The 27,716-nt window shown below is 44.5% G+C and overlaps 2 protein-coding genes across 8 annotated transcripts in view; both read right to left on the bottom strand.

The window, feature by feature from the left end:
• Window positions 1-1,866: 1,866 nt before the first annotated feature.
• S1PR1 (sphingosine-1-phosphate receptor 1) lies at window positions 1,867-10,824 on the bottom strand. Of its 5 annotated transcripts, none has more exons than XM_081195466.1 (2): window positions 10,685-10,824; window positions 1,867-5,108 (listed from the first exon to the last, which is right to left on the bottom strand). In XM_081195466.1, exon 2 carries the CDS (start codon window positions 4,960-4,962, stop codon window positions 3,823-3,825), a length of 1,140 nt encoding a protein of 379 aa, XP_081051592.1. In that variant the 5' UTR covers window positions 4,963-5,108; window positions 10,685-10,824; the 3' UTR covers window positions 1,867-3,822. The 5 variants fall into 5 exon arrangements, with proteins under 5 accessions (XP_081051592.1, XP_081051595.1, XP_081051593.1 ...); XM_081195469.1 differs by lacking the exon at window positions 10,685-10,824 and adding an exon at window positions 10,534-10,555; XM_081195467.1 differs by lacking the exon at window positions 10,685-10,824 and adding an exon at window positions 9,480-9,899.
• A 6,041-nt stretch (window positions 10,825-16,865) lies between these two features.
• LOC308587417 (glyoxal reductase-like) overlaps window positions 16,866-27,716 on the bottom strand; it is a 66,981-nt gene continuing 56,130 nt past the window's right edge. For all 3 annotated transcript variants that reach the window (XM_081195068.1, XM_081195067.1, XM_081195069.1), the window contains one exon: window positions 16,866-17,154. Coding sequence is in view for 2 of the 3 variants with exons in the window: in XM_081195067.1 (XP_081051193.1) it covers window positions 17,053-17,154 (102 nt within the window). In the remaining variant the exon portion in view is untranslated. The remainder of the gene's footprint in view (window positions 17,155-27,716) is intronic.

The following is a 27,716-nucleotide window of genomic DNA, read 5'->3' as shown; positions in this document are numbered from 1 at the left end:
AGATTGACATCATCTTGAGATGCACAAAATTAAAAGTTTGCAGAAATGTTTTAGAGAAAGAGAGAGAGAGAGAGAGAGAGAGAGAGAGAAAGAAAGAAAGAAAGAAAGAAAGAAAGAAAGAAAGAAAGAAAGAAAGAAAGAAAGAAAGAAAGAAATTTGGCTCTCAAACTGTTCAAGTTATCCAATTAATCAGGACTACTGGATATTGCTTGGGACATTAATCATTTGCAATCAGGAAAACGATTTTTAATATAATTGTGGTGTGTATGATTAATGAGGCATCTGCAATTAAAGGAACAGTGCCGTCCTATATGTCAACTTTGAAGCAAACCCTAATGAAAGATTGCAGTCCAATTTTATAAGAGAAACAAAAGGGAATTGAAAATATTATTGTAACATTTAACATTATTGTGCAATATATTATTAGCATTATGATATATTCTGTATATGTATTGTTAATAAAAAATTAAAACAAGATATTGAATATTAGTGCTCTCTGCATGAAAACATCAGGTGGGGGAATATTCTGATCAAGGTGTCAATCCTACACACCACAGGTCGGAAGAAGAAACTGTTTGCCACCACTCCTAGCACAGGCAATTAACATAAGTGTCTGCCGTTGCTCTGGTTGTAAGGAAGCAAGTCTGCACCCTTCTTCCCTTGGCTTAGCACAAAAACAGGGCTGGGGGGGGTATAAGGGAGATCATGCCTAACCTCTAGCTTCCTTGCGTATTCTTATTCCAGAGCACTGATATATCCATGCAGCAGAACCATGTGCTAGCCTTCCCAAGAATGAACCTTTCAGATGGCTGGCAAGGGCTGCTCTTTTGATTTTGTTCATTAGCAGCTTTCAGTGCTGATGTATTCACAAGATATCCTTCTGTCCCGTCTAATGAAGTGAAAGGTCCACGTGGCTAGAGAACAAAAATCTACAGGCAACTGAGCTGTTGTGATAGGGAAACGGGGACCAAAAGATTTTCCTTAAATATGTCGGGATTGGAGTCACCGGGATACTGAAGATTCAATTCCAAAAAGTTGTATGTGTGATTTTAGTAGTCCTTTTTTTAATACCTCCCAATTACTAGAATTGGAAGTGTTCATGAGAAACAGTGGGGCGTCCTTTGAAATGGGTTGCTTTCTACCCTTCATTACCTCAGACCCGCTAATGAGCAGCTCTTCGACTTGTGCGTTTTTCTTGTGTTGCCTTTTGCAAGCGTGGTTGAACAAACGTTCGCATTGCGAACAGGTTGCAGCTCGGAAATCGCCCTTCTGTGTGCAATGAGGCTGTCCCTGAAACTCCCACCCTGTCCTTTCCCAAAATCTGCCACTCACTTATTTCTCCAGGCTGAACTGAAGCCACTGCTTCATCCGATGTGCCGTTGGCCTGTGGCACTCTCTCTTGCTGCAGATGCAAAGGAAACAATTCACCTCACAGCCATCCCCACCCAAGTTTTAATGTCTTCAGTGTGAAAGTTTGTAGAGAGCGTTTGCCTGCTTCTTGTGATTTAATTTGAACCACAAACACTTCCCTCCTGCTTGAGGCCAGGACATGTTGAATGACCTAGGTCTGGCACTGTCGTATTTAGGTTGATCTTAATTGCTGCAAATGTATTGCTGGGGAAAGGGAGTTTAATTACTCCAATTGCTACCTGTCCTGGTTTGAATGCTGCCTTGTTGAACCGCTGAACAGAATTTGCTGCTCTTGACAGATCTTTTGCATCTACGTGTTCTGTTTACCACACAAATGTTAACCTGCCTCTCCTGGGCATAGAAATAATGTGAATTGTAAATTGTAAATTGTCCAAAAGCCTGTTGTAAGAATAGGTACAGAGAAAAATGCGACAGAAGGAATGTTCACGGCAGAACTTGTACAAAACCCTCAGTTTATTAATATTTAGAGGTCAACGCAGCTATGTGCAAACTGTACAACCAAAGTCAGAATCAAGTTAAATTCTATTTTTGTTTTTACAAAAAGAATTGCACTAGGAATACTAGAAGGCCAGCAGTCTTATTAAGAAAGAAAAAAAACACCACTTATATATTCAACCAATATTTGTACATTAATGCATTGAATTCAACAGTCCTGCACAATTACCACAGTAACACTCTCGGACAACAACCTTCAACCGTTCGGTCTGGGCCCACATCACTGAACACCCCATTGCCAATTTCTTTTCAAGGTTTAGATTTGGAATTTTCGGCACACAAAACATGAGCTCTGTAACTCAGCTATGGCCCCTCCTTCCCAAAGGAGGAAGAGAGTCACTGTGACTTTTTAACAGCTGTGTAACAAAAGTAATTTCAGGTGGCCTGGCTTTTTGCATCTGCACAACCTCCTGAAATTTCTTTTCCTACACAGCTGAAATACAGCAGCTCTGCTCTCCTCCTTTGCATCCAGTCACTCTTTTTGGAGAAGATGAGGGAGGGGGGGAACTTGAGAGAGGCACCAAATAATTTAAACCAGGGACTCAGCTACATTCGTAAAGATAAAGGACTTTATATGAGTTATATCACTGCGACACCAGGTGGCGCTGTGGAGTCTCGTTTTTCACCAACGGGATTTCCCACTATGAAGTTTACAACGCTTTTAACTGAATCTTTTCTTTGATGTGTTTAGAACCAGCCCAGGTCCCATGAGATTTAAGGCGAGTCCCAAATTATTGATACAAATGGAAAACTATTACTCTTAGCACAGGACAGCTACTACCCTGGTTAGCTTCTCTACACACTGTACACACAGAATGTACACACAGAATGTGTACCCAATTAACTCGGGTCAAATATATATTTTATATATATATATATTTACACACACACACAGCCCAGCAATTGATGCTGTGGCAAATTACATTCAATTAACACAACAAATACTTTCTGTGGACATCGGCAAACTTATAAACACCTTTTAAAATTGCAAACGTTCTGGGATCTAAAAGAATCTGGGGTGGAATGCAGACCATTGGCTTCTTCCAAACTTTATCCAGCTTTCAAGGCTTCAGATGCCTCCACGAGTCATCGCTCGGCCTAAACTATGACAGGATTATTCCAAGAATAAGTGAGACAATAGTTTGTATGGCCCCTCATGCGCCGAGGTGCTATCGAAATTGCTAACAATAAATGCACCTTGTTATCGAGTGGCACATTTATCAAATCAATTTCATGCCAAGGTTCAAATGAGGCCCCTTCCGTTCCAGACACCCCCAGCCTAACTCAAGCATAGTCCCATTCAATTCAGGGGAATTCAATGGCAGCATGCAGTGAGAGGCAGTGTTCTTCAAACTAACCATTGAAGCCCTCCATGTCCCAGTTCCCACCAACTTTTAATTGAAAGTCAAGTGGCGCTTTGGCCAACCTTGAAGCAAAACACTCAAATTCTCTTTAGATTTCCCAGAAGAGAATCGACAGGCAGATTGGCTCCCCTCGCTGCTCAGTAAGGTGGGGAGGGCTGTTACTCAAAAGAAGAAGGAAAAACCCAATAAGCTCTTTATTTTATAGGTTCACATTTTTTCTGGAGAGGAAAATAGTATTTTCCACCCCCCACCCACTCTCATTCAACAGGGGTTTCAGTCTTCGGAGTTATATAGGGCACGAACACTTCCAGCAACCCCAAGTGGCCTCGTTGCAATCCCAAACGACACACGACAAACTTCCAGGGAGGAAATGTTTTCAAGTCACACAATCTGTCCCCGCTCCTCCCCTCGCAAGTGCCACACAACTCCCCTTCAAGCCTATCCTTTCCCTCATCTTGGCGGGAGAGAAGTGATCAGAACCATTCCACGCGTCGGCCTTCGGCAGGCCCACGCCTCCTCCATTCGAGAGTTCCTACGATGACGAGGTGACATTACCCGAAGACACAATAGTTTCTGGAGAGTCCCCCTCGTCTTTCTGCGGGTGGGAGGAGTTGTCGGATCTGCTTCGGCTGAACTCAATTCCCCCAATGATGGGCCTCTTAAATTTGGTCCCAGAGTCTGCAGTGGGACATTTGCAGCATGACATAATCTTGACAAAAGCTCGCCGCATCTCCTTGTTCGTTAGCGTGTAGATGATCGGGTTAGTGGCCGAGTTGAGAACCGCCAGTACTAAGAAATATTCGGCCTTGAGGAGAACTGGGCAAGTCCGGACTTTGCACCGCACGTCCAGTAAGAGGAGAATGAACAAAGGAGCCCAGCAGATAATGAACACACTTAAAACAATGATCACCGTCTTGAGCAGAGCTAGAGACTTCTCGGAGCTCCTGGTGGCTTTGGCCATGTTCTTCCGGAAAGTCAGCTGACGGCTCTTGGTCCTTACCAAGATGTAGATCCTGCAGTAAAGAACCACGATAGACAACAAGAGGCCCGTGAACACCGAGGTGCAGAAGAGGATATAATACTTGTGGTAGAGGGGCAACACGGTGGAACAGCTTTGTAGACGTTGGATGCAGTTCCAGCCCATAATGGGAAGACCTCCTAATATCACAGAGATGACCCAGCAGGCACTGATCAACAGGAAAGAACGGGAACTGTTGCTGCTGTTGTGAAGCTTCATCTTCAACATTGTAATGTATCTCTCAATGGCGATGGCCAGGAGGCTGAACACAGAGGCGGACAACGCCACAAACATGCTCCCTTCCCTAAGAAACCACTGGGCAGGGGTGAGGGTGTAGGTCTTGTGTCCAGACAGTAAGAGGTTGGCGACATAAGCCACCCCGGCCAGCAAGTCAGAGAGTGCCAAGTTGCCAATGAAATAGTACATAGGCCTGTGGAACTTCTTTGTTTTCCAGATGGTCAGAAGGACAAAGATGTTCTCCAGGATGATGAAGCAACAGATGATGATGAAGACTGCAGAACTTGCTTTGATCCCGGTGTCCGCATTTTCATTTAGCTTCCCCGTGAAGTTGTAATGTTCTATGATGATCTCATAGTTGAGATAGTCGCTGACTCCACCGAAGGCCTTCACGTGGGGGTCCTTGGTGGAGTCCATGGTGCCGGCCTGAGTTGCAGTTCTCCAGATGGCCACTAAGAGGCGATGTGGAGCAGGTAGTTCAGCAGCTGCCCCGGGCTTCAAGGTCCTAACGTCTGCGGCTTCCAACGTCTAGCTCCTTCTGGGTAACCTCAGTAACCACAGTCCTTAAAAGCAGGAGACACAAGCAAAAAGACGTTAATTTAGGAGAAGTGTTTTATTGTTATTATACTATTGTTGCAAGTCCAAAGTGAACATTCTGAAAACCCAAACATGAAATCCTGCAAGTTTGCTGCTAGTATGCCCACTGGCAAGTAAAATGACATACCCGATGGGGTATATTATTCAGATTTTATTAGTTAACTAAACCTCATCCAGCGTCAGCTGAAGTGCTAACAGCTTATATGAAACTGTTTACACCTATATCAGGACATAACACCTAACGGAATAAAGGTGTTAGCACTTCAACTGATGGCAGATTGGGTTTATTTAACCAATAAATAACACCTCAGTAGCACAGGGGAAGGCAATGGGTAAAAAAAGCCACACTGGCATCCTCTGTTTTTGACACATGTTCATACATTCATGCTTATAGCCATGAGACCGAGAGAAACTCTATCTCATTTTATATAAAAGCTGCCCAGATTTCCACACCGAAAGCCAAGTCATACCGTTTGCAATTAGATCACAGCAGCAAAGTTAAAACTTCTGTCCTTTTTTTAAAAAAAAAGGCTCACTCTCAACATGACTGCAATCTAAAACTGCTGACTTGTCTCATAAAACACGGGGGTAATGCATAAAACAAATTTGACTTTTGAAAGGATTAAACAGAAGGAACCAGATAATTTATCCGCTGCACACGTCTACCCAGAGGTAAGCAAGGAGGTGTGTTTAGGATTGCAGTGGAACCCACCCTAAATTAGCTTTGTAAGAGAGGTTTAAAGGAAGATGTAATTCAGGGGTGAGGAACCTGCTCCCCTCCAGAAGCAATTGGATTCTCATCAGCCACTGGGGAAAGACTGAATTTGAGACATGTGTATTGCATGCAGACGTCTCAAGTTCAATCCCCAGGTATGCTCCAGAAATACTCATCTGAATCGCTGGAGCTGCTGGTCAGTGTAGACCAGTGTTTCCCAAACGTGGGTTTCCAGCTGTTTTGGGACTACAATTCCCACCATCTCTGACCACTGGTTCTGCTAGCTAGGGATGATGGGAGTTGTAGTCCAAAACCAGCTGGAGACCCAAGTTTGGGAAACACTGGTGTGAACAATATTGGGATAGGTGGACCCGTGACTCAGCTTCCCAGGTTCCAGCCCCAGTCGGCATGGCCCAATGTCAAGGCTGATGTGAGCTGTAGTCAAGCAACATCTGGACGGCCGCCGCTTCCGCATCCCTGGCATAACTTGCAAAAAAATGGGGAAGTTGCCCTCTGTCACAAACAACAACTGAAGAAAGTGTGGTGTCAGCAAAAATAAAAATCAGTAAAGCTAACAGAAAGCGAGGAAATAAAATGCAAGTCTCCCGGGACTTTCTGTTTGGGAATTGAGAAGAGAGAAAAGAATGGCTTTTGGCTACTGCCTTGCATGAAATATGGAGATTTGTGTCCCGTGGATTCTAGTAGCCCAACTCGTATCTGTGCAGGATTTGCGATCTACAATTAAGTTAGCAAGAGGGGGAAAATAAGTGTAAAAGGATTAACAGAATTGAGGATTAACAGAGCACAGAAGGCACCCACAACGTTGTGACCACACTATTGATTGTAGTCAATTAACTTGACAGAGGAAATAAAGCTAAAACCTTCACTAAGGCTGCAATCCTGAACACACCAGTAAATCCCAGTGAAATAATAATAATTATTATTATTAATTGAATTCATATTCCGTCCTATACCCAGAGGAATTAGGGCAGTTCACAGAACAAATTCAAAATATAAAACCACAAAATATGTAATCAAAATATGCTTAGGAATGCACTACAAGCTTTTCATGAAAGGGAAAAGTGAAGCTCACTCTATTCATTGGATACCCTTCATTCAAGGCTGAATAATACTGACTTTTCAAAGGGTGAGTATCATAACAAAGTCCAGATCACACAAGACCTTTCCCATTGAGTTACAAGACATACCAGTTTAAGTTACACACACACACACACACACACACACACACACACACACAAAAACCCAATCATCAATTTCAAATGGCATGTACCTTAAGCCTAGAATCAATGGCTGAACAGGCACGGTGTCATTTAAATGTGACGTACCAAAGTTTCAAAAGTATGAATCTGAGTCAGGCTTGGAACCCAAGCAGATCCTCACCTCCAGACCCAGAAATCATGCAGCCCTCTACCAGATTGCTATCCCTAGAAACACACCACATTCAGGAATTGAAGATAATTGGGCTCTTACATAAGCCCTGTGAACACATGAAAGAGAGGAAGGGGATCTGTACTTTCTGCAACTTCTTCAAACCGCCACGCATTCTGCTTAAGTTCTAAACAGGACTTAAGTTCCCACAAGTTGCACGCACGGTCCAGTAATGCTGCCTCCCATGGAGTTCCTAATCGCACAACGCGCACCGATGCGCATGCAGCTAGTACTTTGCCCAGGATGGGTAAGTCGTGAGAGGCGACAGCAAGCAGAGTTGAACCGTCCCTGCTTCTCACATGTAGGACAGGCACAGGGATACCGTACGACAGAAAGAGCTCTGAAGGTCATCAGGTCCCGTGGACTTAAACAGGACCAAACCCTTTTCAGAGTCGATGAGCCCATAGGATTGAAGCCGATGGCTGAAGGGGCCCTGGCGGACTTTGGACAAGAGTTGCCGATTGACAAAAGGGTCCGAGCAAGTAAGATGCTCCCACATATGACAAAGAGGAAAATAAACCGAAGGCATCGGACGAAACGAACAGGGTGAAAATTGCTTACTGTTCCCAGACATAGCAAGGCTTTAAACTCACGTAGCTTGAGAACAAAGCTCCTGTCCCTTGGATCCTCCAGTAAATTTATGTCCTGTTCCTTTGACGTCCGTTCTCAAGTTTGCCTCCCTGCAGTCCCCCCTAGGAGGGGGTATGGAGGAGAACACCCTCTTTTAAAAGAAACAAATAGTTGTTCTAGTACCTCGGTTGCACTAAACCATCCACTAACCACTTTCTTGTTGGAGTCTGCCATTTCTAACTCAATACCCAAGTACATCAGACAAGGGTTCTAATCTAACCACAGAGCTCCCTTGGGAAAGGTTTCCACAGAAAGCCTTTCAGCAGCCGAATCTTTGGTTCCTGAAAACCACTCATTTTTTGTGCATTAAAAAAAATATTAATTGCACAGATATACTTGGGGAAATCACCGTCTTATGAACATTTCCCATTCTCGAGGCCAGCATATCAACTTCTACACCATCATCAAAGTCAGCGATGCACCCATACCTCTAAATAACAGGATATGGCTTATGCGCTGCCAATATCTCTAGTACATCTTATTCATTCATTCTGATCCTCTCCTGTGCCTTGCTTCATAACACATGGATCCCAGGCATCGCCTCCTCAGTGGAGTCTGCACTGCCAGCAGTGAAAACACGTGCCATCGCAGCCCGTGGAAGTTAGCCCCCGCAACTGAAGTTTGCTTGTCGCCAAACAAATGGAAGTTCGCTCTCAGTTGCCTGCAATACCAGCCGCTGACTGGCATGTGGCAAGGAGCCTTCGGGAATCAAATATACAGATCAGACCCAGAACACTTCCCAGCAGAGGAGACCAGGACCTACTGGACCAGACTTTGCATGCTCAACTGCTAGGCACTAAGTATGGAGAAAGTTGAGAGAGGAGGGAACCAAGTACACAAATCACAACATCCCTGGGGGAGTTTGCTGCTTCAGATTAACACAGTTTATTCCTAACTTTCTCCAGCAATTCAGGGGGGCAGGCTGAGGTTTTCTGGCGAGATCACAGCAAACAGATCCAGCCCCCTCCCCAAGCCCCGATACCCATATAATTCCACGGTGTCCCTTCCAACTTTACCATTCTATGTTGCTGCGCATGCTTTCCTCGAGACTCACTGAACACAATGAGGTTCGCTTGCAAGGAAGCCTGCATAGGATTGCATTTAAAAATAAAATAAATCACAGCCAATTCCACAGAACGACATCCCCCCCCCAACAAGGCCAGTCCATTCCCTCACATTACGGAGATGCAAAGCTGGGGTTGCCGTCGAATGCACGCTGGAGAGCTCACTGACGCGAGCACTTGCAAACGCGTGTCGTTCTTACATTCACACGTGCACCCAGCCAAGACCCAGCACCCACAGCCAGCCAGTCCCCTTCTCCCAAATCTTACCTCGCTCGGGCAGGACGCGGGTCTCTCCGGAGGCGGCTGCGCTTCGCATGGCGCGCGTCCCGCCGGCCGCCTCCTTTGCAGAAGAAGAAGAAAAGCCGGAGAGCTCATGGAAAAACCTTTCCCTTTTTCCCTTTTTTTTTCCCGCAAAGTGGCGCCCACCCCTTCGCAGTTTCCTATTATTGTCGCGCTTCCCCGCCCTCCCCCTTACTTACGCGGCTCTCCCGCGTTAACTCTTGGCAAGCCTGGAGCGCGCGGCGCGCAGACAACGCGGAGGCGCAGCGCTCGCTCTTCGCTTGCCAAGTCCCGGGCAAAACTGGCCGGCGGCTCTTGGGCGGCGGCTCTTAAACGGAGCGCAGCTGCGGAAGGGTTAACACCTGTTTCCTTCCTTCCTTCCTTCCTGCTCGCCCCCACCTCCCCCCCCCCCAAAAAGTTCGCGCCTGGCTCTGTGCGGGGACTGCGCGCGCGCAGCGGGAGAAGCGGATTTCACACGAGAGGGAAGTTGTCCGCGGACCACGCGGCTGCCTCTGACCCCTGCCGCCTCAGGGTTGTCATCGTCTGGTTGCAAACTGCTCCTGTGCCTTTACAGCCTCCGGATTTGCAAGACTGAAAAGGCTTATCTGCATATCTTGAAAAGCTTTTCTTTCTTTTTTTTCTGGAGGCTACACAGCTGCACCAAACCAAGAGCCGGATTTTCCCTCCTGGCCAGATGGGAAAACTCTTAGGTGGATCTGCACGTGTTTCATAGAATCCTAGAATTGTAGGGTTCATCTAGTCCCACCCCCTGCAATGCAAGAATTTCAGCTAAATCATACATGACAGATGGTCATCCGACTTCTGCCTTTAAAACTCCAAGGAAGGATAGTCCACCACTTCTTGTGGCAGTCTGTTCCACTGTCCAACACTCTGTCACTCTGAGTTACTTGTTTTAAAAAAGCAACCGATAAGCTTAATAAACAAGGCGAAGTTTTCTGCGTCACGTTCACACCACACTTTTAAAATACTTGTGTTCCCCCAAAGAATCATGGGGATTTTAGTTTATTCCTCCCAAAGCTAGGATTCCTGACCGCTCCCATGATTCTTTGGGGGAAGTCATGTGCTTTAAATGGATGGTGTGAATGAGACTGCCTCCTCAGCCTCTCCCTCCCTCCCTTCCTTCCTTCCTTCCTTCCTTCCTTCCTTCCTTCCTTCCTTCCTCTTTCTCTCTCTCTCTCTCTCTCACACACACACAGTGGAACAGCTTGAAAAGGCAGAGTGAAATCAGCTCACCTGCCTGAATTTGATAAATTCCAGTATTTCTTCAAAATCCAATGATTCCTTGAGTTTCTTGAGGACTAAAAACCTTGGTACCATACTATTTTCACCACTATACAATTGCATTATCTTCAGATCCCTTCATCTTCACTCATCTCCTCCTTACCTTCAGCCTCTTCTTCATCAGACTCCTTCTCACTTCTTCTGGCAGAACCAAATTCCTCCTTCCCTGCTTGGTCTTTGGCTTGATCCGGCATCTTCAGGAAGTCCTATAGGAAGGTGACGCGGCCTGTCGTTTCTGACTCTGCTTTGATCTTGGCGATGATCTCAGAAATTTCAAGGCATCTCCCACTTCCTTCAAATTCCTCTCCCTCATCATCTGGACAGTCTTCTTAGATCACTTCCCAACAACCTGGTTAGGTCTTGATCTGTTTTCTGGCAGGTCGGAAGATGTTGCACCGAGCAAATGTTATCCCAAACACTCTGGTGCCTTTTCCTTTTGCTTATCGCAAAAAAGCCCCCAAAATATTTGAAAAGCAAGTTTGTTGGGCAAGAGCTCCATAATAACTTTAATTGCACAATCTGTCTTTGCCAGTATGCAATTGAATCCCATCCAAAAATAGCAGCGGTCTGGACAGGCCCTTAATATCCTTCCTTTTTGTGCAAGGTCTTGTGAAGAATAGATTCTCAAATTCTGTGGAAGTGCAAGTTGTCTTCAGGGCAACTCTTCAGCTGATGGAACCACTAATAAAGGAGATCAGAGGTGGATTGAAAAGTTGGCACAACCACATCCAGCGAAAGGAAAGGGTACGATGTGCGTGTTCATGCATGCATTTGTCACTCGATGGCACACGTGAACTGACTCCAGTGAAAAGTATTTTTCTTTAGGTACCATTGGTGACTGGGAAGTTCTGGATGTGGCATTGGAGCTAGGACTGGTCAAAGTCATCAATCATGTCTTGATAGGTAAATATTGCCATTTTATCACACATGCTTTAATATATCTTCTCTCTTTTCCTCCGGAAAAACAATCTCTCAAAGGACCTGTTGATGGCATTTTACCATTGTACTGTTGAGAGTGTATTAACTTATGGTCTGTGTGTGTGGTTTGGGAGCTGCACGGTCAGGGGGAAAACAATGCTGTCCAGGGTTGTAAAGACTGCAGAGAGAATAATTGGGTTCACTCTTCCCACCTTGGATCAAATCTATGCTTCCAGGTGCCATAAGAAAGCTGCAGAGATAGCGCAGGGTAGTGCGCACCCCAGAAAGATCTCTTTCAGCTTCTGCCTTCTGGAAGAAGGTACAGGGTTATAAAGACTAGGACTAGCTGCCTGAGAAAGTGTTTCTATCCAAATGTGATTTTGGTTTTAAACGCAGTGTAAGGAGTCTCTATGGGAGTATATTGTATTTAATTATGGGGTATCAGAGTTTTTAGGGGGCTAACCAGGTTGGGATAGCAGGCTTGTTGGTTTTTGAATGTCTTATGTAGATTTTTTTCAATTTTGTTGTTCTGTATGGGACAATGACAAGAAAGATGATCGTATCGTGGTTTTTTTAATTTTAAAAATCCTCTTTACTATTCAGCATCAATGAGATATTCCACTCTTCTTCGTGGGCTGATCGAAAGGCTAGCTGCAAATACTTTGGTGGGTGTCACCCAAGGAACCCTATTGGTGGAAGCACTCCTCTCCACCCCCATAGAGCCCCCAAATTGGCTCGAGGGGACCCCAGAACAGCATGCAAGGGGAGGAGCAGGAGGGTCATCCCATCTGGCAATGCTCAGATTAAATGTTTATAGTGCTGTGGCCCTGAATACCACCTTCTGCATCTATCCTGTTTAATGTACACACCACACACGTGAATCGGATCTTTAAAACCTAATGGGATGGTTATAAAGTACGTCTTTCAAAATCCCTGTTGAAAGCAGTGGGGGAATGGTGCTTAACTATTCTTCCTGCTCGGCTCCTGTTTGCTTTGGCTTGCTCTCTCCTACATCGAACAAGGCTCCTTAAATGTGTGCACATCAAGTTGGATGCACCCCCTTCCTATCCATTCTGAACAGAGGAGAGGTGCAAAGCTGCTATGTACACATATATCAATGTGGAGTAACAGCCGTTCCCCTGAACCCTGCTAGCACAAATCAGAATTGTCCTCACTCCGCCTACAAGTTTGCATAAAGAGTGAAAATATCAGGCGTAGGAGTGGCAAAAAAGTATTCTGATTTATCATCTCAATTTGCCAGACGAGGTGGTTAACAGGGAGGTAACAGGAAACTACTCTGTACTGTCTTTGGCAAGCTCTTCTTAAGGGAGGTGTGATAAAGCCAGGGAAATTTCTTGCAAACTTGCAGACACAAATGAAGAGGATCAGGTCTTCTACCAGCAATTGCCCAGTAGGGAGCAACTTCCCATTGGGATGGGTATACACGTGAACCTAAAAGTCAAACGCCCTTCCTTTTTCTGGCACCCTGCTCCACCAGCTTAGGGGGATACTGATTCACTGCTAGCAACTGTACTGGGATCTGCACCTTATTCTGGGCCAGCCCAGTTAAAGAAAAGAAAGAACGAAAGTCAAGATGAAGCAAAGGACCAGGACGACTTTTCTACTCCTGGCCTCGTCTGTTATTCTCATGATCACTGATCCTAGCTGATACATAGTGGGACTGCTTCTCTATCTCTCCTCAATTTGTGCGGAGAATGCATCAAAAGTTTATTTCCTCTTGCCTAAAACATCTACACGCTACTTACCACTTCATTTTGTAACAAAGTGTAAATATTTCCTCTTTCATTTTTGCATTGCTTGTTGGTTGTGCCACTCTGATATGGTCCCATATCTGAAAACTTTAATCAGCCTGATGTAATTTCCCCTTGTCTCTGATAATTGTTGAAGATCTGTAAGATTATATTGGCATTTTGTGTAAAGGAGTATATGATAAAGTGCAGAAGATATAGGAGAAATAGGCCTTTATCAGTTTGGGGTGGGTTTCTGGGCGTGTTCTTCAATATGATGTTGGAGAAATTATAAACCTGCTATCAATATATTACTCCATTTATTTTGAACAAAGGAAACAATAATGATAATCTCTGTTGCTGGAAATGTAATTGGAAGGGAGGTCTTTGGTTTGATTTCATTAGGTATGTATTGGGAAATTTTTAATGTCTCATGTTATACCATTTTTAATATATGTTGTAAGCTGCCCAGAGTGACTAGGGAAACCCAGCCAGATGGATGGGGTATAAATAATAAAACTACAGTGGAACCTTGGTTTTCTAACGTCTCCGTTGATGAACATTTCGGAACCCGAACACCGTAAACCCAGAAGTAAATACTTCCGTTTTCGAACGTGCCTCGGAAGTCGAACTTCTGAGGCAGCTTCTGTTTTGAGTTTTCCTATTGTATTGAGGCTTCCGTATTGAGTTTTCAGTTTAAGGATGTTTCGGAACTCGGACGGTCCCCCAGAACAGATTATGTTTGAAAACCGAGGTTCGACTGTATTATTATTACCCAGAAGACGGTTTCAGAATAAGCCACCATTGAGGTCTGCTCCTGAGTTGGAGGAGGGCAATGGGTCAAGATTTGCCTGTGCCATACCAACCCAGAGCAGGATTCAACCGGTGGGGTGTGTGGGAGAGACTCCCAAAGGAAGTTCTTGATTGATACCTTTGATCAATGACTGGCCAACAATCACTATGAGTAATTATTGAAGGAACATCTGTTGTGCCTCCATCAACTAACAAGCTTGAGGACTTCAGGCCTGGGGACGTGCTCCTCATCAGTCTCAAGGGCTTTGACAATCACTGGAATGTGTCCTGGAACGCCTCTCAGAGGACAGAGAGGTGTGCATGTGTGAATGCGTGTTTAGAACCCTCTAGTTTTTGTTGTGTAGTCCAAATTGTACAGTACAATTTGCCTCTGGCCTCACCCACCGATTCCAAGAACTATGTGGCCCTTAGGAGGCTAGCCATGGGGGAATGCAACCTTTGGGCTGAAGAAGCTTCTCTGCCGCTGGTTTCTAAGACCCGAGAAAGGAAACATTCCAGCTTGGCTTGGCGTAAACGGTGAATATGATCCATAACCACAGGATACTAATAATCACATGGGGGGAAATTCCTTTCCTGTTAAATGGAGCTCTATCCTGGGCATTTTTCTCGGCAGTTACAAATTATCAGGGAGCAGAACAGAATGCCTCACTTGTGCACTTACTTGAGTGTGTGTTTTGCAAACCATCCGTTTCAATTGCCGCACGCCTGTTTCTGAATGACTCAGATAAAACTGCTCTGTCAATTCCATCAGCCGTGGAACCCTAACACGTTCATGTTTTGAGTTGATAGACGTCGGCCATAACAAGAGAACCGTTAAATTGCAACTGTCAGAGAGAAAGCATGGAGAATCACGTAAGGAAACCCCTTTGCAAACGGCCTCACGGCTACAGCCTGGACATATTTTGCTAATTTATAGAGACAACTGAAAGGAAGTGAGCTAACGGAGGCTGAAAACAAACAATATGTTCCTTTCTTCGTGAAACTTGTTCTTATGTATCCTACTCGGAGGGATTTGGTATGTCAGAGTAACATTACACAATTGAAGGGATGGAGTGACTCAGAATGTGTGGTAATGGGATATAAAGGTTTCATTTTTAGATAATGTCAGGATTGGAGGCCTTCTGACGCCATGGCAGAAAAGGCATCGGTTCTTGTGAACAAAGGCAAACAAAACAGAACAAGATAGTCCTGCAGGAGTAATTGGATGACAAATGGGCACAACCCTGTACACGTCTACTCAGAAGCAAGCCCTGGAGAGTTCAATGGGGCATATTCCCATGTGTGTATAGGATTTTCTCACTGCTGTTCACACAAACAGCTCCTTAAATATAACATTTGAAATTCTGCCTTAACATACTTAATTTCTGCATTCTGAAGCAGGGGCGGAGGAAGGGGGGCAGTGGGGGTGGTCCATCCCGGGTGTCATCACATTCAGCGTGCACCCCGCCCGCAACTCCCAAGCCTACCCCAAGCCGCTGGGGCAAGGGGAAGAGCTGTGCTGCCTTGCCGGCAGCCCCCCCCTTCCCCCTTCGTTTTGACAGCTCGGGGGAGGCTTGGGAGTCGTGGGCAGGCAGTGCGCCGTTGCCCCCCGCTCCCGGGCTGCTTCCTGGGGGGGGGGAGCCTCCCCCAAGCTGTCAAAAGGAAGAGGGAAGGGAGGGGAGGAAGGCTGCTGGCAAAGCTTTGCGGCTCCCTCCTCCTTGCCCAGGAAGCAGCCCGCCATGGGTGGCTTGCTCCACCCCCTATGGGCAGCTAGCTCCTTGGGACGCTCCCCGTGGTGCCCTCCTTGGACGCTCGCTGTGGGCGGCACCACCTGGGATGCTTGCCCCGCCCCCTGAGACACTCGCCCCACCCCCGGGTGCACAGCTTGTGCGCCACTCCAGGGGCCGAAGCAGCTAGCTCCACCTCTGTTCTGAAGAAAGAACCTGAGGATGGGTTAATATTTAAAGAGCATATGTCCATCACCAGTCAACCATAGAGAGCATGACTGCACTAAAGGAAGCAGAACCAAGCAGAACCTCTAGTTCCTAGGATGTCCTCAGAAAACATGACTTCAGTGAACGTTATTCACTTGGGAGGAAAGGGGAACAGGGTAAGATACCTCTGTTCAAACCATAATAGAAAAGTAACAAGTTAAGACATGTACAAGGTCGGCGGTTCGAATCCCCGCAACGGGGTGAGCACCTGTCCCAGCTCCTGCCAACCTAGCAGTTCAAAAGCACGTCAAAGTGCAAGTAGATAAATAGGTACCGCTCTGGTAGGAAGGCATTTCCGTGCGCTGCTCTGGTTCACCAGAAGCGGCTTAGTCATGCTGGCCACATGACCCGGAAGCTGTACACCGGCTCCCTCAGCCAATAAAGTGAGATGAGCGCCGCAACCCCAGAGTCGGTCACGACTGGACCTAATGGTCAGGGGTCCCTTTACCTTTTTAAGATATGTACTCTTCCAGTAATCCCACCCCCACCCCTTTGGGAACCACTGGTCTATAGCCACTGCAGGCAGAGTGAGGCTTATCTACATGCTGCCTCCTTGTCTGCACCTTAACTAAGTGAAGGATCTGTTGCTTACAAGAAGTCTGAATTAAAAGAGCTTTCATGAAGCAAGGACTACTATTTGTTTAAAGATCTTTATTGCCAGTAAAACGAGACTGTGGTGATCTAACAGGAGCATCTGGTTCTAAACTGATTTAGTGGCTTTCATGCAAAACTGTATGTGGGCATTTCATTAAATTAACCAGACCAGCTCATTTCCACTAGCATCCAATGGTAAATCCCGTTTGCCTTGCACGTGGCAAGAATCACAAGGCTGTTGCTGTCTTCTATAATATCATTTTATTTTGATTTAGTTGGGATGAAGAATGACTCATGATTTCCCGAAAGGTATTTTAATGAGGTAGGAAGATGGGTATATTGGGCTGTCTAAAATAAATTTATAGCAAGACAGATCTGTGTAGTTCTGATATCTTCATGGTTTGAGCCATTGCAATGTTTTAAGATTATCCTTTCCATAATGGGTAGGTAAGGTGAATCAGTTTTCTGTCAATATTCATGGAGTTTAAAAATTCCATATCTTCTTTTTTCAGACTAAAGTCAAAGACCTGAAAAGAAAAAGATGCCAAATGTTAGCCTGTAAAGTTATAATACTCTGGTATACTGCTAATGCAACCATAACAAACTCAACCTTAGTCCTTGTTTTGGTTTCCCTGCAAATGGCCCAGTCCTCAGACACTCTGCACTTCAATTGGGAGAATGCTGCACTCGCAGAGCTCAGGGAATGCTGGATTTTGGCATCACTTGGAAAGACAGGCAAACTAATGCCAGTGTAGTGGAAGAAGCAAAGATCACCGGTGTCAAAGCAATGATTCTTCAACATCAACTTCGTTGGACTGGTCATGTTGTTCGGATGCCTAATTATCGTTTTCCAAAGCAACTACTCTATTCCCAACTTAAGAATGGAAAATGTAATGCTGGTGGTCAACAAAAGAGGTTTATAGACACTCTCAAGGCAAATCTAAAAAAATGTAGTATAAACACATATAAATACTGTATGTCCCCACTGTGGAAGGACATGTGGATCCAGAATTTGCCTCTACAGTAACTTATGGACTCTCTGTTAAGGCCGTGTTCATGGAAGACAATCTTACTTGGCTACGAGTGATCGCCAAAGAAGAAGAAGAAAAGAAGTCCTGTTTTATACAATCTACTGCTACTTAGGCTAACAGGATCAGCATGGTTTCAAAAACCAGCAAAACAAATCTGACCAAGAGAGAAAAAAGTTGGCTGGAATAACTGTATGGAAATGACATGGGATTAGCAAAACACTTCTCAAATCACTTCCAATTCACTTAAAAACAATAGTCTGTATCCAGCTTGTCTGTAGTAACCTTGAATGCCTATAGGCCAAATGACCCAACATACATACATAGATGCATACATACTACTAACTTTAAAAGTCAATTTCATTTTAGCATAGGCACTGTCAGAGCTTAATCATGTTTCAGATTGCGAAGGTCATTATTTGGAAATGAATTTGAAACCATTCTTAACAAGTTGATGCTTTCCTTTTGCAAAGGAATACTGTCAGGTGGAGTTATTACCTTCTCTAAACCCAACAGATGCACAGGGAGGGATGTAACCGTGCTCCTAAGGTGCCTGGGTGAATTCATAAGTGTTCTCCAACACTTATGCCTCTTCAAAAGTCTCATTATGCTTTCATTCACTGAGAGTGAGAACCTGAGGAATTCTCTCTCCAGAAGCAGGAACAATGCAGTATGTGTCGACCTCAGACCAATCAGTGCACAAACTGTTCCCTTAAGTTTGCATCACAGTCAACACTGGACACTGCAGAAGAGCTAAGTTTTTTCTCGCGGAACTTCTTAAGCATATGCAATTCCACCCAAATAGCTGACTAGAACTCAATTCATATGTTAGCAGCTTTTGGCAGCACCCACACCCCCAAAGCTAACATAGTAGCTGGTGCCAGAGGAATATGCTTAGGTAGCAAAACAAATATCAATCCTTAGAAAGAAGGATTCAGGCATGCATGGATGAAATTTGTCTCCAGTTGGATAGAAGTGGTCACTGATCCAAAGGATGGAAATTTTATTATTATTCTGACCCCCTCCTTTGGCAGTCCTCACAGAACACTAGCCCAATGGTTGCCATTAATCTGATTTGAACTGATTTTATAATGAAATGATTTTAGAATGTTGTATCATTTTACTGTTGTTAGCCGCTCTGAACCCGGCTTCGGCTGGGGAGGGCGGGATATAAATAAATTATTATTATTATTATTATTATTCACAAACAAAATCATAGAATTTTGTTTGACCCACAAGGGTCATCAAGTCCAACCCGCTGCAAATATTCAGATGAATCAACTGAAAAATAACCTGAATAAGCTAAGAAACTATTGACTCTGCAAAGCAACATCTGGGAAATAGTAAAAGAAAAATCCTGAAGAGCTGCTCCATCGTGGGGAAAGGATTCACGGCAGAAGCAGATAAAACGATCCTTCAGCTGTAGAATGAAAATAGGGGCGAAGTTTATAGTAGAATTCCCTCAACTTAGAATTGCATTATTGTCCAAACATGAGCTTCTTTGATATCTCCCAAGCCCTTTGTGACTGAGCCACCTTTTTGATCATAGAATCAACGTGCCCTACCTCAAGAAAAACAGAACACACAGCATCTGGTGATTTATATTATATAACGTCCCACAGAAGGGTATGAAATTCGCAGGTATATTAGCTTCTCCAGAGTAGATAAAGCCTGTTAAACTACAAATATCTCCAAAGGCCTTTCTGCTGGAAACCTTTAAGGTTTTATTTTTTATTAAGGAAACGTCTTAAAACTTTATTTTGGGGTAGAACTGGATGAAATTTGTAGACAAGATCACCCTTTTGGAGGTATGAAGCCTGTAAAATCTCAGGATGATAACTGCAGTAGTTTTCCTGCAAGGGCAGCAGTCTCAGGTTTGGAAGAGGTAAAATAGAAATCACTTAATCTCCCAATGTGTTTTGTGGGCAACTGGTCTGAAAATTGTGGACGTGAGAGAAACCTGCCAAACTGCAGACAAGCAGGTCTGCGAGCTTTCGTGATCGGCACCTTTAAAGATGCCTGTGCTTTTCTTTTGTCTGGAGCAGGGGGAGGAGAACTAAAACGGATTAGTTTTCTGGGTGAAATCAGAAGTGCTTGTGCTGACAGAACAAATGCCATGAATACCATCCTTTATATATTTCCCACTGAGAGGTTACTGGAACTTTGGGAAGTAGGAAACAGATTGGGAACAATGGGAGTGGTATGTAGTATACTTTGATGTACGCTGAATGCCAACTTTGGGTATTATGTGGTGAAGAAAGCAGAGAAACTGCAGTCATATAGAGATGGCTAAAGCAAGCTTTCAAGGGAAATTTAACAGGATCTCATGGCAAAGTTATGCCAGCAAATTCATTCTCTCTCACAGGTGCAGAATTTCATAGAAGCCTGAGAAGTGTGCTCAGTAATCAGACATTGGCTTCCCAAATTGGAAGTCTTTGTTGGAGTTATAAAGAGTAAACTGTTTAACTCCCGCGGGGCATTTAGAAGAAGCATCTTTTACTCCACCAATATCCAACATACAGAAGAGATCTAACAACTCGCAAGCCTTGTTTACTTCAACAAGGGAACTTTCATCCAAGAGCAGAGCTTTGAAAAAGCAGAGCTCACGTCATCCTGTTGTACCACTTTAAAGGGAAGCAGGCTGGTGTTTACTACAGTATATCAGGCCCATAGTACATATATTTTGACTCTGAGGCTTCTGAACTTATAATTTCTGCAGCCTGCTTACTGCCTATAGAGCGGTGACATAATTATCTTCTAGCTTAAGTTGTGGGCAAGGAAAGGAGCCGTAGTATCTTCAGTTCTCTGCAATCAAATGTACAGCTTGGTCAGAAATGCCTTATGTGTGCATTTTACAACCACCATTGGCATTTCTCAACTGGAGGGTCTGAGCTGCTTTTCAGTCATATAATAAGCAAGCTGCAGTGAAGAAGAAAAAAAGACTGAACAAAAAGTGGAGATTAAACAGTCTACCCTCAGAAAAATCAGACAGGAAACTCTGTAGCTGGGCAGCCATCAGCCTCACCCTTCCCTTTTGACTTTTTTCGTTGTTGATCTTTCCTCTTTTCTTTATTATTTCACAGCCATTTCCATTCCCCCACTGATCATCAGAGCGGTCTAGCAAAAGATGCTATGTTGCGGCTTAAAAGTGTTCAGGACTTCTGGCCAGGTGTGAGGACCCAAGCTAAGTGGGATTTCCCCTGAAAGCTGATTTTTGCTTATCTGCAGAAATAACTCTCAATTTCACTCCTGTCCTAAGTAAAAGTTGTGATCGAGTGCAGTGGACTGCCTACAGTTTCCAGATGAGCAAAACCTGACTTATCTTGAGTGCCAAACTTAGTATCATAAAGTCATGCTAGGCTGGCTCCCAAAAGTAATTTATTTATTCAGGGGGCGCCCCACAATAACTTGCATTCGGTGGGGGGAAATAAATCTGAGCTGAAAGTTCTCATGGGGAAATTTCTGACTTGAACTTGCAATAAGAGTGCATAGCAAAAATGGTTCCCTGAAATCCAGAGTTAGTGGCAGCAACTCTCTCCCACCCTTCCTTCTTTCAAAAAATGTGTCTAATTCTGCCATCACAGACAGTGACAGTCCAGAACCCAACCACATGGTGGGTGGGCTGGACTCCAACTCCCATCAGCCCGGGCCAGCATAGCAAGTGTCAGAGAAGATGGGAAGACCAGCCAACTCTGCCTTTAAAATCTGCAGGGCAGGCTCTGCTTGTGATCCTGATTGGCAGGGACATAGGCTAGGGTCTTCTCTGTGGTGGCCCCTCAGTTATGGAAATCCCTCCCCATTGAGCTGTGTCTGTCGGTCTCATTGGTTTTCTCCCTCCCTGCCCTCCACCAGTTGAAGCACACACTTGTCTGTCCAAGCCTGTTTGGGAAAGGGCGATTGGGACTGATGTCTTTATCATTTCTGCTAGCTGAGAGGTTCTGTTGTTTTACTGCAGTTTTTGCGAGAGTGTTTGTAGTAGTTTATTCTGTTGTAAGGCTGGATTGTATGCACGTCGCCCTGGTCTCCTTTGGAGTAAGGGCCAGGCAAATATATAACAGATGCAGAACAACACCTATATTACACCAAACATCCCCAAATGTGTTCTGCTGGGATGTTTCAGATAAAGAGTGAAAGAAGCATGAGTGATTTGCGTGTTTCTAGATCTTGACTCAAAGGAGATACATAAATGCATCCCCTGAGGAAGGATGCACAATGGGATAATGGAAACCTGTGGGGAAATGTACATTTCTATCCACTGGGCAAGACCCAAATGCACAATGAGAAGCCTTCCTATCCCGCTGCCTTTTTGGAACAATCAAAGAAGCTTTAAAAAGACTGTTTAAAGTGCATCACTCTTGAATATTGACCACAGAATAAATAACAACTACAAAAGCCATTTTTTAAATTGAAATGTATGTTCCTATCAAAAGCACTTCTTTAATTCTATTGAAGTGGGAAACTTCAATAGCACCACTTGCGTTTGTGAAAACAACTTTGGGGTCCCATCCTATGAACTTATGACTCAAAGGTCAGCCTCATTTGTTTTACTGATATTAACATTTCTAGGCCGTGACACTCAAGTTTAGTCCAATGGGACTTGTTTGCAAGTAGGCATTACACAGAATTATAGTATTAATCTGCTTCATGATGAAAATCAGCAAACAGTTGACAGATGCATGGGGAAATAACAGAGGAAAGTTACCAAGTACCCAAAGAAGGAAATTAGGAATGTTGTATTTGTTTTAAATGGGTACGGTGCATTTCTTAATTATCTCTGGCACTGAGGGATACGCTCTTGGGTATTGTATTAAGAGGAAACACGAGGTGGGGCTCCATTTGTGCTTTACATACTCCGAATTGTCTTTCGAAACAATTTCTTTTGGCCGAATGCTTCTGTTTCTAATACAAAAAGGACATGCACGAGTGGTATTGAAATCTGAACAGCGGCACCATCTGACACTCCTAACATAGCTGAGCAGCTCTTTCTTCCTCTTTCTTTCTAAACCACCACTTTCAGGTCACTCCAGACATAGATAAATCAATCAATAGTCAAACTGCTTTATTGCTGCTGCTATTTATTAGTCTTATTTATGATCATCATTTATATAGGCCCAGCTTACAAAGAGCCATTAGCAAGGTAGCGTGATCAACTGTTTGCAGGTAAATCACACAGGGGTGTTCTCCAAGTTGGGAAAGAGCTGGCTATGCCCTCCCACAACAGACCATCGCTAAGCCACAAATGACTAACATAAGTAGGCATGCACAATCACGCTCTTGTGAACATTTCGGTAGGCTAGGAACAGTGGACCAACACCAGCTGATGACATGGCTCCCCAAATCTCTTTTCTGATGAGAGCAGCTTTTGCATCTCATTTGGAAACCAAGGACCCAGAGTCTGGAGGAAGAATGGGGAGGCACACAATGCCAAATGCTTGAAGTCCAGTGTGAAGTTTCCACGGTCTGTGTTGATTTGGGGAGCCATGGCATCAGCTGGTGTTGGTCCACTGTGCTTCATTAAGTCCAGGGTCAATGCAGCTGTCTACCAGGAGATTTTGGAGCACTTCATGCTTCCTTCCGCAGATGAGCTTTATGGGGATGCTGACTTCATTTTCCAGCAGGACTTTGGCACCTGCCCACACTGCCAAAACCTGGTTCAATGCCCATGGGATTACTGTGCTTGATTGGCCAGCAAACTTGCCTGACCTGAACCCCATAGAGAATCTATGGGGCATTACCAAGAGAAAGATGAGAGACATGAGACTGAGCAATGCAGAAGAGCTGAAGGCTGCTATTGAAGCATCCTGGTCTTCCATAACACCTCAGCAGTGCCACAGGCTGATAGCATCCATGCCACGCCACACTGAAGCAGTAATAGCTGTAAAAGGGGCCCAGACCAAGTACTGAGTACATATGCATGCTTCTACTTCTCAGAGGTCCAATATGGCTCTATTTGCAATCCTTGTTTTGCTGATTTCATTTAATATTCTAATTTTCTGAGATTGTTAATTTGGGGTTTTCATCAGCTGTACGCCATGATCATCACAATTATAACAAATAAAGGCTTGACATATCTCGCTTTGCAGGTCATGAGTCTATCTCATATATTAGTTTCACCTTTTAAGTTGAATTACTGAAATAAATGAACTTTTCCACGATATTCTAATTTTCCGAGTTTCACCTGTAGTTCTAAGGTTGCCAACTTCTCTTTCCTTTTTCTTTTCTTTCTGCTCCCGTACATTTAACAGCAGAAGTTCGGCAGGTCAAACGTTTCAGTACATTGAGCATACCTGGAAAAGATTTAACCAGATTTTTGAGTGTGTGTCTAGCCCAAGAATGGGTCCAGTGGGGCAGAGTGCGGCAGAGAGTTGGCAACTTTAGCCAGCACCTGCCCTGTGAGGCTGTGTCAGTATTAATTTATTTGCCAGGTGGCAAACTGAAATGGAGAAGTTTGCGGGCTGACCTTGCGCCCATCACTGTCTCTCAGTCTAATATGCCTGACAGTGATGTTTTGAGGATAAAGAAGGGAGGGAGAACCTTGCACATCACCTTTAGCTTGCTGGGAGGGTAGGTGGGGTGTAAATGTCATTTATAAATAATACTATTATAAAAGCCAGGCCTTGAGATATGCTGATAAAAGCATGTTCTTTCGCCCCAACAAACAATACAAGCAACACGCAAACCACTATACTAGATAGCACTGTAATTCTTATTGCATAATAGACATGATTTAGTAACAAAAACAAAATGTGTGCACTTGTAAATTCTCTAATATATTTGAAATCAATTGAGCACACCTCTGTCAATCTTTGAAAGTCCGTAGAAGTATAATAAGTCTATGCTGAAACAAAGTAATAGATGCTATCCTGTGGGCTAAGCGGTAAAACTTTTTAGGCGTTCTTTCGCCCCAGCTCTATGAAAACGTGCCAAAACCATCTCCGAAGGCAAAAATTTACTTCTTTTCACAACTGTTTATCAAGCAATATAAAACTTCATAGGCCAAAGTTATTTCCTGGTCAAAAGAACCGAGAGCAGCCTTTTCCTTGTTTTCTAAATTCAGCAGCATGCCAGAAAGCTCGAGAAAAATTCTCTACCAGTTAATGGAAAGCTACAGCAAGCAGAACACAGGAAGACTCCCAGTTTATATGAGAAAATAGTATTCCGTTCCTGCGAGGCTGGGAGGAGGCTTTCTTGATAAGTGTAACACATTACGTCTGCAAGGAAGGTGCTGTGGGCCAAGTTGGGATCTGCACCTGTGCTGTGCTTTGCACACTGTGCTACAGCAAGTCTTCAGATCCTCAGGGATCCTCACGGTTTTTGTCCAGCACTCTATTTCTAGGGATCTGCTGAACCTGCGGCGCTAACTTGTACAGCTGCAGCAGAAGCACCATCCTTACTTTTGCTAATGAGCAGTGCCATTTTGCACTAACGTCCCAAGTTTGTGTGCTCTCTCTTTAACCTTTGTGATCCAGTAACTGCCATGTGCTGCTTAAGAACTGAGAAGGAAGCACTTTGCACAGCTAACTTTCCCATGTATAAATGCTTAAACCTTCACACTCGATCTCCTGCGGCACATTCTAAATGCAACAACGGATCGAGATGTCAGTTGCACTAGAGAAGGCTGGGCCTCATTTTTTTCTTGCTTTAGGTAGCTTTACTCCCTCTGCACTGTAAGGAAGTCAAACAAATAGTTGTCAGGAGCAGCAATGGTGGTGAAAAGCTTTGGGGTGGGGGAGAAATCACAGAACATAACTGTTACTTTCAGTAACTGTTCTTTGAAAGGAAGTGTGCTTTCACACAATTTCCATGTGCTGGTCGCACCTGCCATTACACCCTCCCCACTGTCAACAAATCAGCTTTTTAATGTTAGAACACAAGGTCAAATGGTTAGCTGGATCTAATCTCCAGCCAACTCAGGCTTGCCCTGCAAAAATTATAATAATGCAGAAATACTCAGGTGTAGCTTAGAGAAGCTTCCACACTTTTGCTGTAGCTGCACTGGTGAGTCCTACAGGAAATACAAATGCCCATTTAAGAGGCTTAGTAAAGGTAAAGGTACCCTTGCCCGTTTGGGCCAGTCTTGCCAGACTCTAGGGTTGTGCGCTCATCTCACTCTAGAGGCCAGGAGCCAGCGCTGTCTGCAGACAATTCTGGGTCACGTGGCCAGCGTGACGAAGCTGCTCTGGCAAGCCAGAGCCGCACACGAAAACACCGTTTACCTTCCCGCTAGTAAGCGGTCCCTATTTATCTACTTGCACCCAGGGGTGCTTTCGAACTGCTAGGTTGGCAGGCGCTGGGACCGAGCAACGGGAGCGCACCCCGCCGCGGGGATTCGAACCGCCGACCATGAGATCGGCAAGTCCTAGGCGCTGAGGTTTTACCCACAGCGCCACCCGCGTCCCTTAAGAGGCTTACCCTGGCTTAAAGACCCCTATTCTGTGATGGATGTGTGGCCACATTTGCACATCTTGCCTAAAGCACAAAAATGTAATGTGCAGCACACAGTGTGTGTTTGTGTTTGTGTGTGTGTGTGTGTGTGTGTGTGAGAGAGAGAGAGAGAGAGAGAGAGAGAGAGAGAGAGAGAGAGAGAGAAAATCAGATGAATCTTCTCCCTTAAGAAAGAGGAGGAGGCGGCGGAGCGCCCAACATTGGGAACTTTCCACCCTTCATGCCGTCATGAACAGGCATCCATGAACAGGCACCTGCAACATGTATTATGCAATAAGGATTTGGGGGAGCGCACAGCCATATTCTCCTCCACTACGAGAACAAGATTTTAGGGGCACATAAGCATCTAAGTATGATAAAGGTAAAAGGTCAAGGACCTCTGGACTGTTAAAGGCGACTATGGGGTTGCGGTGTTCATCTGGCTTTCAGGCTGAGGGAGTCGCCTTTTGTCCACAGACAGCTTTCCGGGTCACGTGGCCGGCATGACTAAACCGCTTCTGGCGCAACGGTACCTATTTATCTACTTGGACTGGCGTGCTTTCAAACTGATAGCTTGGCAGAAGCTGGGACAGAGCAACAGGAGCTCACTCCGTCGAGTGGATTCGAACCATCGACCTTCCAATCAGCAAGCCCAAGAGGATGAGTGGTTTAGATCACAGCACCACCCATGTCTAAGTATGAAGGACATGCATATACTCCCTGGTGAATATACTGGGGAGATGTGGTCAGAGTCCCATGGTTCACATCAGCCATTCAGGGATCTGCCCTGCACATTGTGTTTGTTTATTGTAGGAAGCATCAAGGTTGCCGCAGAAAACACAACAGCAAAGAATATAAGTAGCTCCTGCTTTCCAACAAAATAGTAATAATAAACCTCTTCACAAAATAAACTTCTTAGGTATACATCTGAAAATCTGCAATGCATGCATGTTTGCAAGTAATTTTAGCATATCACTCATCAACGTGATCTGCTCTTAAGTACAGGTAGGTAGCCGTGTTGGTCTGCCGTAGTCGAAACAAAATAAAAAAATTCCTTCCAGTAGCACCTTAGAGACCAACTAAGTTTGTTATTGGTATGAGCTTAGTTTTTTTTTATTTTGCTCTTAAGTACACACTCCTGAGTCTAACCTTAGTTTGCAGTCACATAGCATGTGAAAAAGCCCAAACTTTACTGGAAGTGAGAAATGGACCAACGGAACCCGTAGGAAAAGTGTCTCTTAAAAACATGATCAAATGTAATTTAGGGCGTGGGCCTTAAGGCATCCCTTTAAAATGTTTTCAGAATCTCCCTCAGGAGTTGTAATCAAGGGGAGAAACTTTGTCTCCGCTCAAAGTGTTAGCAACAAAACTTCAGGGACAAACAACAATACCAGCTCGCTACAAGCTGGGATGATAAAAAAGCAAGGAACTTTTGTTTTGTGATACGGCTAAAACAGCACAGCAGTGGGAAAACTGCTGCAGGAAGTCCTAAAACAATATAAATCACAGTCAGACTTTCCATACACTTCTAGACACAGGAACTCTGAAAATATCAGACAAGCATGACTGCATACCTAATGCCAGGCTGATAATTCAGTGGGCAGAGGCTCTGTCTAAAACATACACTACATATACTT

This window comes from Podarcis bocagei (genome assembly GCF_964188305.1).
Source record: "Podarcis bocagei genome assembly, chromosome: 5".
NCBI lineage: Eukaryota > Metazoa > Chordata > Lepidosauria > Squamata > Lacertidae > Podarcis > Podarcis bocagei.
This window is presented reverse-complemented; position numbering and strand designations above follow the sequence as displayed.